This window comes from Oryzias latipes, chromosome 17 (genome assembly GCF_002234675.1).
Source record: "Oryzias latipes chromosome 17, ASM223467v1".
NCBI lineage: Eukaryota > Metazoa > Chordata > Actinopteri > Beloniformes > Adrianichthyidae > Oryzias > Oryzias latipes.
Genome location: NC_019875.2, coordinates 4,056,036 through 4,068,728, shown reverse-complemented (window position 1 = coordinate 4,068,728; position 12,693 = coordinate 4,056,036). Strand labels below are relative to the sequence as shown.

Genomic DNA, 12,693 nt, shown 5'->3' with positions numbered 1-12,693 from the left:
TAGTTTTTATGAGCAGGTTTTCTTCTGCAGCTAAAATGTCGTTTTTTTTTTCTCTATAAATCTTGAACTCAGAATCAGACAGAAAGCTGGATCTTCTGTTTAACACACTGACACCTCAGGAGTATGGAGGCCACAGTTAAACTCTCAGGTAGTTGGCAAATCTGAGATTTTCTATCAAATATGCAAAGATATCCATATTTAAACATATGACTATTTATATCAGACTCTGCCAAACTTCAAAAGCTTATTTTTTTGTTGCTTTTATGCAGATTTGCATCAATAGGAGTTAGTCACTGTTAGAGCTTGTCGAGGACATCCGGGTTTGTTATTATTACAAATAGCAATAAGAAATAATTTACATTTTCCACGTTCACAGGAACGGTCGACAATTTGACAGTTCTTTCCTTTCTGCATTAGCTGCGTCACTCGCCATTACACACTTTAGTGTTGCTCTTGTAAGGAGGCTGACTCAAAGGGAAATGTTTCCAAGCAGTTGTCAGAGATCTTTTCTTCAGCTAGTGTCAGCTGTGTCTGTTTCATCCCATCAGCCCCTCTCTGTAAACACAAGGGGTCTTTCAGCGTGACGACACAACAGCTATGAACTTGTCAGGCTGCTCATTCACTGTGAAAGACGCTCGTTACTAAGCGCTACCAGGTAGAACTTGGAATTTTCTGTGTCACACATCACTGGAGATGATTCATTTCCATCACATTGCACATTCTTGGTAACTTGAAGAATGCAAAGAGGATTGAAATGTGCCCACAGTCCCATACCGGTGTGACCTGTTCACTGGATCTTTATTGGAAAAATATACAATACTGAATCTAAACCAAAAATCATTTTCCTTTAGAGCAAATTGTAATTTTTTTGTTCATTTTAGTCACTTTTCATAACAAGAACAAATGTGTAGATGAAAGTGTTTCTCAAAACCAAAATATAGTGTTTTTGAATGGAAATTTGAGAGTTAAATTAATATTTAATTGAATCTCATCTGGTTGTGGATTAAATCATGAACTTGTGAAATCTAACAAAGTCAGTATGTTGACAGTTAGAGCAGGATTTACATGTTTAAGCACCTGGACTGTCAAACATTTTCTCTGTGGCTTTTTTTCTCCTGTTTCAGCACCAGCCAGATCTGGCTATAGGAGTCCATTTGATGGACCGGTACACCTTCTACCTGCTGGAGTTCCTGGAGGACATCCACCCTTCCAGCAAAACCAACATGAATGATCTGGTTAGAATAAAGCTGACAGAATTTGAAGATCATGTGAAGATTTCCGTTTTGAAGTGTTCTCAAAGATAACGTTCATTCTTTGTACTGAAGCATTCCATTTTATAAAAAGATTTTGAAACTTCATGTTCAAAGCACACACAGGCATTTTAATATGCTGATTCATTTAGTTAAAACTAACTTTTTGAGAGCAAAGATAGATTTGTCAGTTTTTTATTTTCTTTTGTGTTTCTCCAGTTGTTTTCTTGTCATCAGTGGGTTTTGTTTCACTAATGTTTTCATTAACATTTTCTGCCTCCAAAAACTGTCATTTTGAACAATAGCAGCTGACGGTGAAAACAACTCTGAGACACACGGAGTCGGTTCTTTTGAAAACGTGTAAAGACTTGGCAGCTAAAAATAGGAGCGGCAGCATCACTTCACCTTATCAAGCAGACCAATCAGAATCAGTTCGGAGCTGCTGGACCCGCGTCCGGCTGGAAATGAATGCATTCCATCGTCTTTGCTGCCCTGGAGTGGGTCTCAGTTCCAGCAGCGTCTTGCATTTCATCTTTAGTCAGAGATGTGGACTCTCTGCTGTTACACTCCAAACCCCTGACACTCTTATTCAGCTCAAATATTCAGATAAACCTGCAGAGGCAGAAGTCTGTCCTCTTCTTTAACCACTGAAGAGTTCTTTATGCATCGCTGCAAACACAACTTTATTTATAAAGCACTTTCTAACACAACTGCTGGTAAGAACAAGGGATTGAACCCATAACAGATTGATCACTTTAGATTTTAATAGTTGTGTTTAATAGTTGTTCGTGATGTCAGTTATCTGTGGTTGCAAGTATCTAACCAGCCAATCACATAGCAGAAGTTTTAACGTTACTTGCGCTGAGTGTCATCTCTCTTTTCTGACCTCCTCAAACTACAGATGTTTACTCCTTAGGACTGCAGTGTGTCATCATCACTGTAATGGTTTATTTCAGAGTGACCAGGTTCTCCTTCTGTTTCACTGATGTGGTCAGGATGAACTCCAGCCTGTGTGGATGCATCTGTGTGATGAGACTTTAGATCAAACTTGATTTATGTCACTAGAGGAAACTCTGTCGATAATTCTGCCTTCAACAAATAGGTGTAATAGAATAGCAGGCATCCAGCTGACATAAATTGTTTCAAAGTTGTTTTTTTGCTCATCCGTTGACTCTGTTTTAGTCTGTCTTATTTTATTTATTTTATGCTAAACTAGGGATCAATACTGTCCTGTTAAATCTAGCCTTCGTAAAGCTACTTGTTCAAGAAGCTGTTATGTTTAATGCAAAACAATCATCATTTGTCTTTTTAAACACTTATTTCTCATGTTACATCAAGCCTTTAGTTTTTTCTTTTTAAATAGTTAAATAGGTGTTTTCTGGGAACACACACATTTCATTTTCCAAAGTCGATCCAGTTTAAACCAAAACCAGCATCTGATGAAACATTTTCTTTCTTAAAAATGTTTTCCAAAAAGTCCCCTGCAGTGGACCAAAGTGAATTTGTGTTTTTTTCCATTTCTTCAGTTCAAAGTTTGTCCCAGAAGTCTGTGTGTTTCCACTCCGGGTCACCGCACCGATTTATTCCTGAGGAACCCAGAGAGCGTTCTCATCACAGATTTCTTCGGGAGTGTCCGTAAGGTGGAGATCACCACAGAGGTCCTCAACTTAACTCATCCAATCCAGCGAGTGGAGGGGAGGTGAGCCCAAGTTTTCAATCCATCAGTCCTACAGTGATAGTGACCCATGAGAAGCTCTAAAAGAGAGTTTCTATTGCTCTTTCTTTGCTTTAACCAAACTTGAAGACACTCTGATGAAAAATGGTGTTTTTAACATGTTGTGTAAAAAGAAAATTAAGATTAAAAATACATCTGAGTATTTCTGAGACGAAAAAAAAAGATGTTGAAAAAAAATGCTGTTTCAAAAAAATAGGTTATTTGTGTCGTAGAAAATTTGCTGGGTGGGCCACAAGCTCCCTGCTCTGACATCTTAGTAACGGGAAAGAGGGGGCGGGGTTGCTCCGGGCCAACGGCCTTGCCCACAACTCTGAGGTGAATTTCTAATGAACTCCTGCCGCTCTGCAGAAACTATATCCTACGAAACGACACAGGCTTTTTAAAAGTTTGGCTAAAAATGGCATAATCATAATTATGGAAGGCTTTGACAATAGATCAAAAGATAATTGGAATGGGACTTGAGTAAACAGACTTTCAAAATCAGTTTTCTTAATGACAATCTTCATTAAATGATCAAAGAACAGGAAGATTTGCCCTTTTTAACCCTTGTGCTATGTTAGATGACCCCCCCCCCCCCCCCCCTTACATTGACGTGTTCTCCCTACCATGACAAAGGTGGATAAAGGTGGAAAGATTTCATGTAATCCATGGACACCAGTGAAGATCACAAATCATTGAAGAAAAAAGGTTCAGAGCACTGTCCAGTGGGTCTAGATGACCCAACTCCCAACGTTAAAGTGCCTAGGATAGCACAAGGGTTAAGGGGAGTTCTGAGAGTTGTCTCCAAGTGTTTTTCAGGGTAAACCTCGTAGAACAGCCTTCATTAAAGTTCGTTTTCAGTGTTTAATTGAAAGGCTGTGGGTCCAATTTTCTTTCACTTTCACTCCCAGCTATCAACATTTCAGTTCTAGTTTCAATTGTCTCTCGCCAGTTCATTGATTTGTCCACCAATTTTGCAGACTAAACCACTCAGCTGAAATCATTGTGGGGGGGTCGGTTCTGGCAATTATGTCACTCGATTATGTTTGTAGCTTTAAATCGAATCACTGAAGTAACTTCATTTATATGTTTTTGTGCCTTCAGTCACTCTGGGTAGATGTCTGTAAACATGCTGCTTATGGCTGTCTGTAGCGCCATCGTGTGGGGAATTGAATGCACTGACTCTAGAATAAACCACTGCTTTTATGGGCAACCTCACCACACAAGATGGCAGCAGAGAACTGTGCAGCTTTTTTATCGTCTCTGGTGACTTAATATTTGCTTTTTCACAAACACGCTAATCCTACACTAAACAGTCATCAGGAAAAACACACAGCTAATGTAGAGACTAATAAATTCTTGCTTATTTGTGACATTTCTTCATAAATGGACTGAACAGTCAGGGAGTGGGGATTATTTCACTGCTGCACTAAAGATTATAATCAAAATTAAAAATTGCTTTAAGAGAATACCCCCCACCCCCCACCCCCCACCCAATGCCCTGCACTCACACTCTATTTGTTTCATTAGGCCTGGTTTAATTGAACCTCTGGGAGACTTTAGAGAATCTAATGTGGCCGGCTACTAATTAGTAATTAGAAGCAATTGCAGTGCAGATTTTAGTCATCAGCTGTTTCGGCCCCCAGGCTACCTGGCCATTGCACACAACTCCCCCCATTACTCTCTTATTGATCAGGGCCGGCACATTAGTCTGCCACAATACTGAAAAAAACACCACCGTTATCAAGTTATCCTGAATTCAGACCCACACAAAGAGACATCTCCATTTCTGACGCAACAATCCAGCAATTCCCACTTCCAGTTGATGTCTCTAACAGTGTGACGTTTGCACCAGCAGCATCTTCTGCTTATGAGAGTTTCAGAAGAACCTGCTGATGCGCAGGAGATACAACCCTTTCCCCTTCAGATGGTTTCTTTGGCGTCATTAAAGTTATTTGATTATGATGATCCAGTTTTTAGCAAAAATCAAAAAACCTGTGTCATTTTCTAGGACATAGTTTTTGCAGAGCAGCAGTTCATCAGAAATTCACCTCTGAGTTGTGGGCAGTTTCCATCATCCATTTGTCTACACTCTCTCCCGCTAGCTTACAACCCCTCACAACCCCAACCCAACATAAGTGGTACAACAAAAATGATGAGCAATATCTGTGCTATCCAGTCGTACAGTTTAGATCCAGATCAGTCAGACGAGGAACACAAAGACGTTCATGGATCTATTTTTCTACAAGTGGATGCATCAGAATGGAGCAGAGCAGGGAGCTTATAGCCTGCCAATTGTAGATTTTACATAGAAACGACAAGCTTTTTTCAGCAGCATTTTATAGTCTGCTCCTGATTCACAATAATTTGAATAAAGAAATACTCAAAAACACCGTTTTATTCTTAATTTTCTTTATATATACTATATCACCTAAAGTATTGGCTCACCCATCCATCAGTCTGATCAGAATCAGGTGTCCTAATCAGCTGGCCTGCCCACTGGTGAATAAAATCATCACTCAGGCATGTGGACAGTTTTTACAAACATTTGTAAAAGAATGTTCCGCTCTCAGGAGCTCAGTGAATTCCAGCCTGGAACTGTCACAGGACGCTATAGGTGAGCCCTGTAGCTGCAAAAGGTGGACCCACATAATATTGAACTCTATGGGTTAGGAATGGGACGGCACTTTAGTTCATATGTGATTTAAGGCAGGTGAGCCAATACTTTTGGTAATGTAATGTATGTCTTCCAGTCAGGGGTGTGAGGATAAACCGCATCACTGCGGTGATGAGATGATCATCACCATATTGTTTTTTTTTTTTTTTTGAAAGTTCTGCATATGGTGCAGGATTTGAACTATAATAAACACAGTCATCTTTGCTAATAATTTACTTATTCTGTGAGTCCTGTGTTGAAACCTCAAGGGCTTCTGGGGGATTTTCCATTGTATTCATTTCCATTAAAAGCTGCGTGTGTTCTTGAGTGTGCGACGCGGCCGCCCGCTGGAGGATTTTGTGTTGTGGGGGGTTGGGTTTGTCGCAAGAGTCCCGACCCTGCGACTCCTGCTTCTTCATTACCGCGGTGATCAAAAATCCCACACCGTCACAGCTCTACTTCCAGTATCACAAAAATTCTTCAAAAACCCTTCAAAAAAACACCAAAAACACAGTTTTCATCGGAGTGGGACTTTAAGAATTAATCAACTTCACTGAAATGATCACATCTTAATATGAGACATGATGGACAGGAAGCTCCTGAATGGTTTTATTTGGTATATTCTTGTATAATACAGTAACTACAGCAAAAGTGTGGAATAACCACATCGGATCACCGGTGATGTGAAATTAAAACAGATTTTTCTCATGCATCTCCTTTGAAAACCTTTGATTTGGATATGTCTGCATTTAGACGGAAAATCAGTTCATTCTGGTCAAAAACTTGTTGAAAACAAAATGAAAACGTAGTTACAATACTTTGCTCAATCTAATGCGCCACTTCCCTGAGCTTTCACGTGCTTCCTGTGGGGTTTAAACCACTGTGAAGTCATAGCAAGATGTTCTCCAATTGGATTTAAACAGAGCTGTCGGTGCACCGCTGCCTGCTGGTCATTATGTTACACATGCCCCATTTCATAAATGACTGCAGTCTATAAACGAATGACGTGTTACAGGAAGAAGTCAGAAGTAAACAGAAGGATCAATACTAGGTCTTTGCTTGTTTCTGTCAAAATGACTAAGAGTGGATCGACGTTTGGCTCCTGTAATTTGGAAAAAGGGGCATCCACGAAGCACTTTTTCAGCTTCTTTCTACCTCCACTCTGGAGCTGTTGTTCTCTGACAAGAACTTGTTTATCATTGGATTTTACTTTTCCACCTTTTCACCGTTTAATAAATTCATTTTTTATTCCAACTTACCCTAAATTTATTTTTCATCTCAGGCACCCCGACTTCCTCCCACAGTCCAAAAACCTGCCACATGGGTTAATTGATTGCTCTAAATTGTCCCTAGGTGTGGTTGTGTATGTGTGTGTGTGTGTGGGTGTGATTGTGTGGCCCTGCGACAGGCTGGGGACCTGTCCCGGGTGTGCCCCGCCTTCACCCAACAGTAGCCGGGCTCCCCGAAAGGGATCACGGTTAAGGAAATGGATGGATGGATGCATTTTTCATGTCGATGTGCTGCAGCCGTTGTCTCCAGAAGAAGTAAAACATTGAAAGGCTTTATGCACATAAGTAGGAAATAAAAATATGACAGTTTCTTCAATGTTTGCTGCTAATGACTGGGGGCTTTGTTTGGTAATTTCACGAATCCTAGAAAATACCTTGATTGTTTAGTGATAATCAAACGGCAAATCTCTATATATTCTCACAACAGCTTGTTCGATCCCCCCCCCCCTCAATGCTCTGAAATTTACTGTAACAGTAAAAGCAGATGTGCCTTTTCTATGTTTGTTTTTATTTAATGTATATAGCAGAAGATGAAATGTTGTACGCTTCAGTAAAACTAGTTGTTAAAATGCAGTCAATGATTTTTGGGAAAGAATGGGGTGATTTTAAATCATTTCAGACTACTGTACCTCTGTATTTTAACAAAGTTCAACACATCATTGCATTTATAGCTAAAGGATTCTTGAGTGCTTATAAAAATCCACGTTTATTGAATTGGGCTGAAAAACACAGAATGAAGGAGCTGAACTGAAGAAGAGAAGCAAACTAAAGCTATTTGTCTACAATGTGCTGAAGTTAAACTGCTTCTATTAAATCTATTCAGGCACTTCTAGTATGAAAAATGAAAACAAAAGTTGGTGCAGCTTCTGTTAGAGCGCTGATCACTTTGAAAAGAAGGAAAACGCAAAACTTTAACTTTAGCCATTTCAATCAAGCTTTGTTAAAAAACGTGCTTTTCATGTGACACACCACACAGCTCTTTACAATCAATAACATACAACAAAATACAAAAAAGAGAAAAATGTAAAACCCACAGCCCTCCCACCTCCCTTCCATTCACATTATAATTATAAAAGAGATGTATGGCTTGGCTCTGCTGTGAGGAAACAATATATCAGGAATCTCAGCTGCAGTGCCCACCCACATCAGACAGCAACACTCCACAGCCGTGAGACTGCAACGTTGGGCACCAACCGCCCCAGCAAGGGGCGACCACCACGGTAACAACCCCAGACCAAACCTGTATGCCCCGGCACAGAACATCCCCATACGGAAACGCCGGAGCTAAAATCATAATAAAAATGTAAAAATGGATAAATAAAATGTATTTCAATACACAAACGCGGAAGTCTATACAAATGAATACATTAAAATAAATAAAGTAAGTAAATTGAAATTGTTTTTATAATAAATAACTTAAAGCTATGTTAAAAAAGTGGGTCTTGAGCCTCTCAAAAATCTCTCTGGCAGGCTGTTCCATAGACGAGGACCATGATGGCAATTTACTGAGCTAAAACTACAGAAATTTATACAAACATATAAATAAATAAATAAATAAATAAATGAATAAAATAGAATAATTAATCATCTAGAAAATTTGCAGAACATCTTCATGATGGGGATGAAGGTCAACTTTAAAAATGTGTCCAAGATTTTTAATATTATGAGCCATGTCCAGCATCTGAGTATCCCTTGTGCTATCCTAGGCACTTTAACATTGGGAGTTGGGTCATCTAGACCCACTAGACAGTGCTCTGAACCTTTTTTCTTCAATGATTTGTGATCTTCACTGGTGTCCATGGATTACATGAAATCTTTCCACCTTTATCCACCTTTGTCATGGTAGGGAGAACACGTCAATGTAAGGGGGGGGTCATCTAAGATAACACAAGGGTTAAAGAAAAAAAGAAAAGGACATAACGTCCTCTTTGGTGAGGATGTTGAGTTGTTTCGGACAGCAGCTTTCATAGAAAGCCAGACCAAAATCCCTACCCTGCTGTGGTCCACTTTTGTATTTTCTAATTAAATAAAATGAAAATCTCGCTTCGATCATCTTTTGATCTATTTTCAAAGCGTTCCCAGTGGTCTTTTATTTATTTTTATGTAGCTTTTAGTGGTTAGTGTTGTTTTCTAGGACATGGTTTCTGCAGAGCGGGAGGAGTTCATTAGAAATTCACCTCTGAATTGTGGGTGGGACGGAGTGATCCTGCACCTACTTCCCGACATCCATCTGTTTACATGCTCTCGTGCTGGCTTACAGCCCCTCACATCCCCACCTAACATTAGCGGTGTAACAAAAAAGGTGAGCGATGTCTGGGCTCTCTAGGTGTACAGTTCTGATCCAAATTCCAGGTCAGACCAGGGAAATGAAGATGAACACGGATCTATTTGCCTGCAGGTGGATGAACAGAATGGAGCAGAGCAGGGAGCTTGTGGCCGTTGTAGGTCCGACATCACGGCGACAGGCTTTTTCAATCAGCATTTTCTTTTCATTTATAACAAACTAAATTAAGAAATGCATATACATGCCGTCCATCATGAGAAAATACTTCAGGAACATGTTAAAAAACCCATTTTCAAACCCCACAAAGATATTCTAATCAGTCACTCAGGACTGTGCATCCTCTGCAGAATAATCAATCAGCGATGGCAGGATCAGGCTTTTCTTGAGCTTTAATAAAACTGCTGTCCAGAATCCCCTGCAAAGGCTTAATAACACTGTTTCATTTGACCTAGAATAGGTTGTGGAGCTCCCATGGACAGCAGATCACGGATGTCCTGTTACTGAATGTAGTGCCGCTTTAATCCACTTGTGTCGGCCTTTCAGACGTGTGGAGGGAGACGCTGCAGACGTGTGAGGGCGCATGTGCTGCACGCTTATCTAATTTCTGCTCGTGTGTATTCCTAAACATCCATGTATTCTCCAGCTGGCTTTTCCATTAAGAGAAATCGACAGAGGAAGGGCTTAACTACATGAGTTTCTAAATACCCAAAGAATTTCAGAAAAATATCAGTCTGGTTTTAGGACAAACCATAGTACAGAGACGGCTCTTTTAAAGATCGTTAATGATCTTAGGTTAAACTATGACTCTCAAAAACTTTCTGTTCTGGTGCTGCTGGATCTTAGTGCCGCTTTTGATCCAGTAGATCACCAGATTTTATTAGACGGACTTAGGAGTCTAGTGGGCCTCTCTGGAAATACTCCTAAGTGGTTTTATTCTGACCTTACAGGTAGACACTATGAAAGTATCGATACATGCTCTTCAGGAACCCATGAAATAAGTTGTGGGGTTCCCCAAGGGTCGATTTTAGGTCCAATACTCTTTTAATTAATATATGTTGCCTCTTGGGGAGGTCATCAGCAGACACGGCGTTGATTTTCACAGCTATGCTGATGATACACAGCTTTACATCATCTCCTGATGACCTTAAACCTGTTAACTCTCTTTTAAACTGTATTTTAGATATAAAGTCATGGATGGCAGAAAATTTCTTACAGCTCAACCAGGACAAAACTGAAGTTTTAATCATCGGTTCTGAAGACAAGAGAGAGATGATTTTACCACATCTTGATAATTTCAAACCTTCGCAATATGTTAAAAACCTGGGCGTACTTTTAGACTCTGAGCTAAATTTTATCCCACACATTAAAAATGTTGTTAAGATAGGATTTTATCATCTCAAAAACATTGCCAGAGTCCGCCCGTTCCTCTCTCTTGCCAGCACAGAGGTGCTGATGGTTTTATTTTCAGTTGTTTAGATTATTGTAATGCCCTGCTCTCTGGTTTATCCAAAAAGTCTACTTCAAATCTGCAACTATTGCAAAAACTCTGCGGCACGAGTTCTGGCGAGGACCAGAGGGCGGGAACACATTACACAGGTTTTAAAGTCGCTTCATTGGCTCCCTGTGCGTTTCAGGATTGATTTAAAAATTCTTTTAATGGTTTATAAATGTTTTTATGGTCTTGGGCCTTCTTATTTAAATGATATTCTTTTAAAATATGAGGCCCTCCGGTGCTGGCCTCTTAGTTGTTCCTAAGGTCAGGACCAAAACGTATGGTGAGGTTTCGTTCTGCCATTACAGTCCTCGCCTGTGGAACAGCCTGCCGGAGAACCTCAGGGCCGCAGAGACTGTAGAGGTTTTTAAGAAGAGGCTCAAAACCCACCTTTTTAATTTAGCTTTTAGTTAATTTTAACTGCTAATTTATTCTATTAGTTTTAGTATAGGCTATTTTATGTATTTAATTTCGTTTTATGCATCTTATTCTCAATTTTATGTTTTTATATACATCTTATGTCTTTAATTTTAGTATCTTATCATGATTTTAGCCCCAGTGTTTCTTGTGGGGATCTTTTCTGCCAGGGCTTGCCGGCTCGGTCGGTGGTTGTTGCTGCAGTTGTCGCCCTTCCTGGGGCGGCTGGAGTTTAATTTTGCAGCTTCACGGCTGTGAAGTGGACCCCTTTGCCGTCCCAGTTTGGGTGGGCACTGTGACGATGCTCCTTTGGCCAGGCTGGCTCCTGGTATAAAGAGATTCCCAAATACGGTTTCCTCACAGCAGAGCCAAGCCTTACATTTTTTTAAATTTTTTTTAGAAGTTACGTTGTCATTATTCATCGTACGTGGGGGTCATGGGTCATGTGTTTTAACGGAGGGGAGTGGGAAGGGTGAAGGGTGGGTAGGGTTTTTACTGTAATATTGTGTGTTTTTTGTTTTTAATGTTAAAGTCCTTCAAGCTGCGCAATGTATTAGAAGCGCTATTTTATAAATCAAGTTTGATTTGATTTGAATGAACTCAGACTTTATATTATTACAGCACTCAGTCACTTCATGCCGCAGGTGATAGTTGATCGTAATGGATCCTCTAGCAGGTTACATGTACCTCTGAATAATTACCACTATGATAATAAAGCTTAAACCATGGCCCATTGAATTATAATGTAAGCCTAATGTAATTTGTGACCTGCGGTGCTGAAATGGGTCTACGTAAAAGTGTATGAGCTTTTAGTGGGGCAGATGCTCAAAGGAAATGTGCTTGACCCAAAGACAGCAGCTGGAGACCGCAGTCGTATCAGAGCTGGAGGTCACCTCATCCATTAGAATCAGTTAAGTGGATTGAAAAATCCTCAGCAAAATGTTTTTTTCCATAAAGAATAAAGTGGAAAGTACTCTGGTATACAAACAAGTCCTGATAACGTTAATCTGAAATGGTCTAAATTTACAACCATAACAGCACTGTGCTGACATGACTTTTTAAAGCTCATTATTTTATTTAATGTTTGACACAATATTGCACACAAACGGCTTTTAATTAACGGGGACTGATGAGGCCTGAGTTTTGGAATGAGCCTGCTGATATGTGACGACAGCTGCCAGCCTCTTTTGTTTCTGATATTTGCTCGTTTTCCTTAAAACAGTCTGTATTCAGTGATGCTTTACAACCTCTGAGCTGTGTATTCTCTTCAGTATCACTGCTGGGGAGTGGGTGGAGGCTTATTTTTGCACTTCTCAAACTTTGTCAGTCCCTGTGTCTCTCTGCACACTTGAATATTTACAAAAAATGCGGTTTGTCTTTTCGGTAAAGCTGTCTTGTAATGGTGGGATTATTGTGTTTGTTGCTAAGAAAGAAAGCCTTGCAGAATCCTGTATTAAAGAGGGTGGTGATCAGGAGTGGGTTCAGTTTCAAACTGATCTCCAAACCTTCTCTCGTCTTTCACGAACAGAGCGGCTGTGAGTTGATCGCCTAAAGCTCTGAATCTGTTAGGCTGAGCCTGAAAGTCACTTTT

At 40.0% G+C, this 12,693-nt stretch overlaps 1 protein-coding gene across 1 annotated transcript in view; it reads left to right on the top strand.

Moving 5' to 3' along the window:
* The window catches only part of pigk (phosphatidylinositol glycan anchor biosynthesis class K), a 52,450-nt gene that overhangs the window by 10,524 nt on the left and 29,233 nt on the right, over positions 1-12,693 (top strand). Inside the window, exons 8-9 of the mRNA XM_011486047.2 lie at positions 1,125-1,235; positions 2,777-2,949. Coding sequence (XP_011484349.1) covers positions 1,125-1,235; positions 2,777-2,949 — 284 coding nt within the window. The remainder of the gene's footprint in view (positions 1-1,124; positions 1,236-2,776; positions 2,950-12,693) is intronic.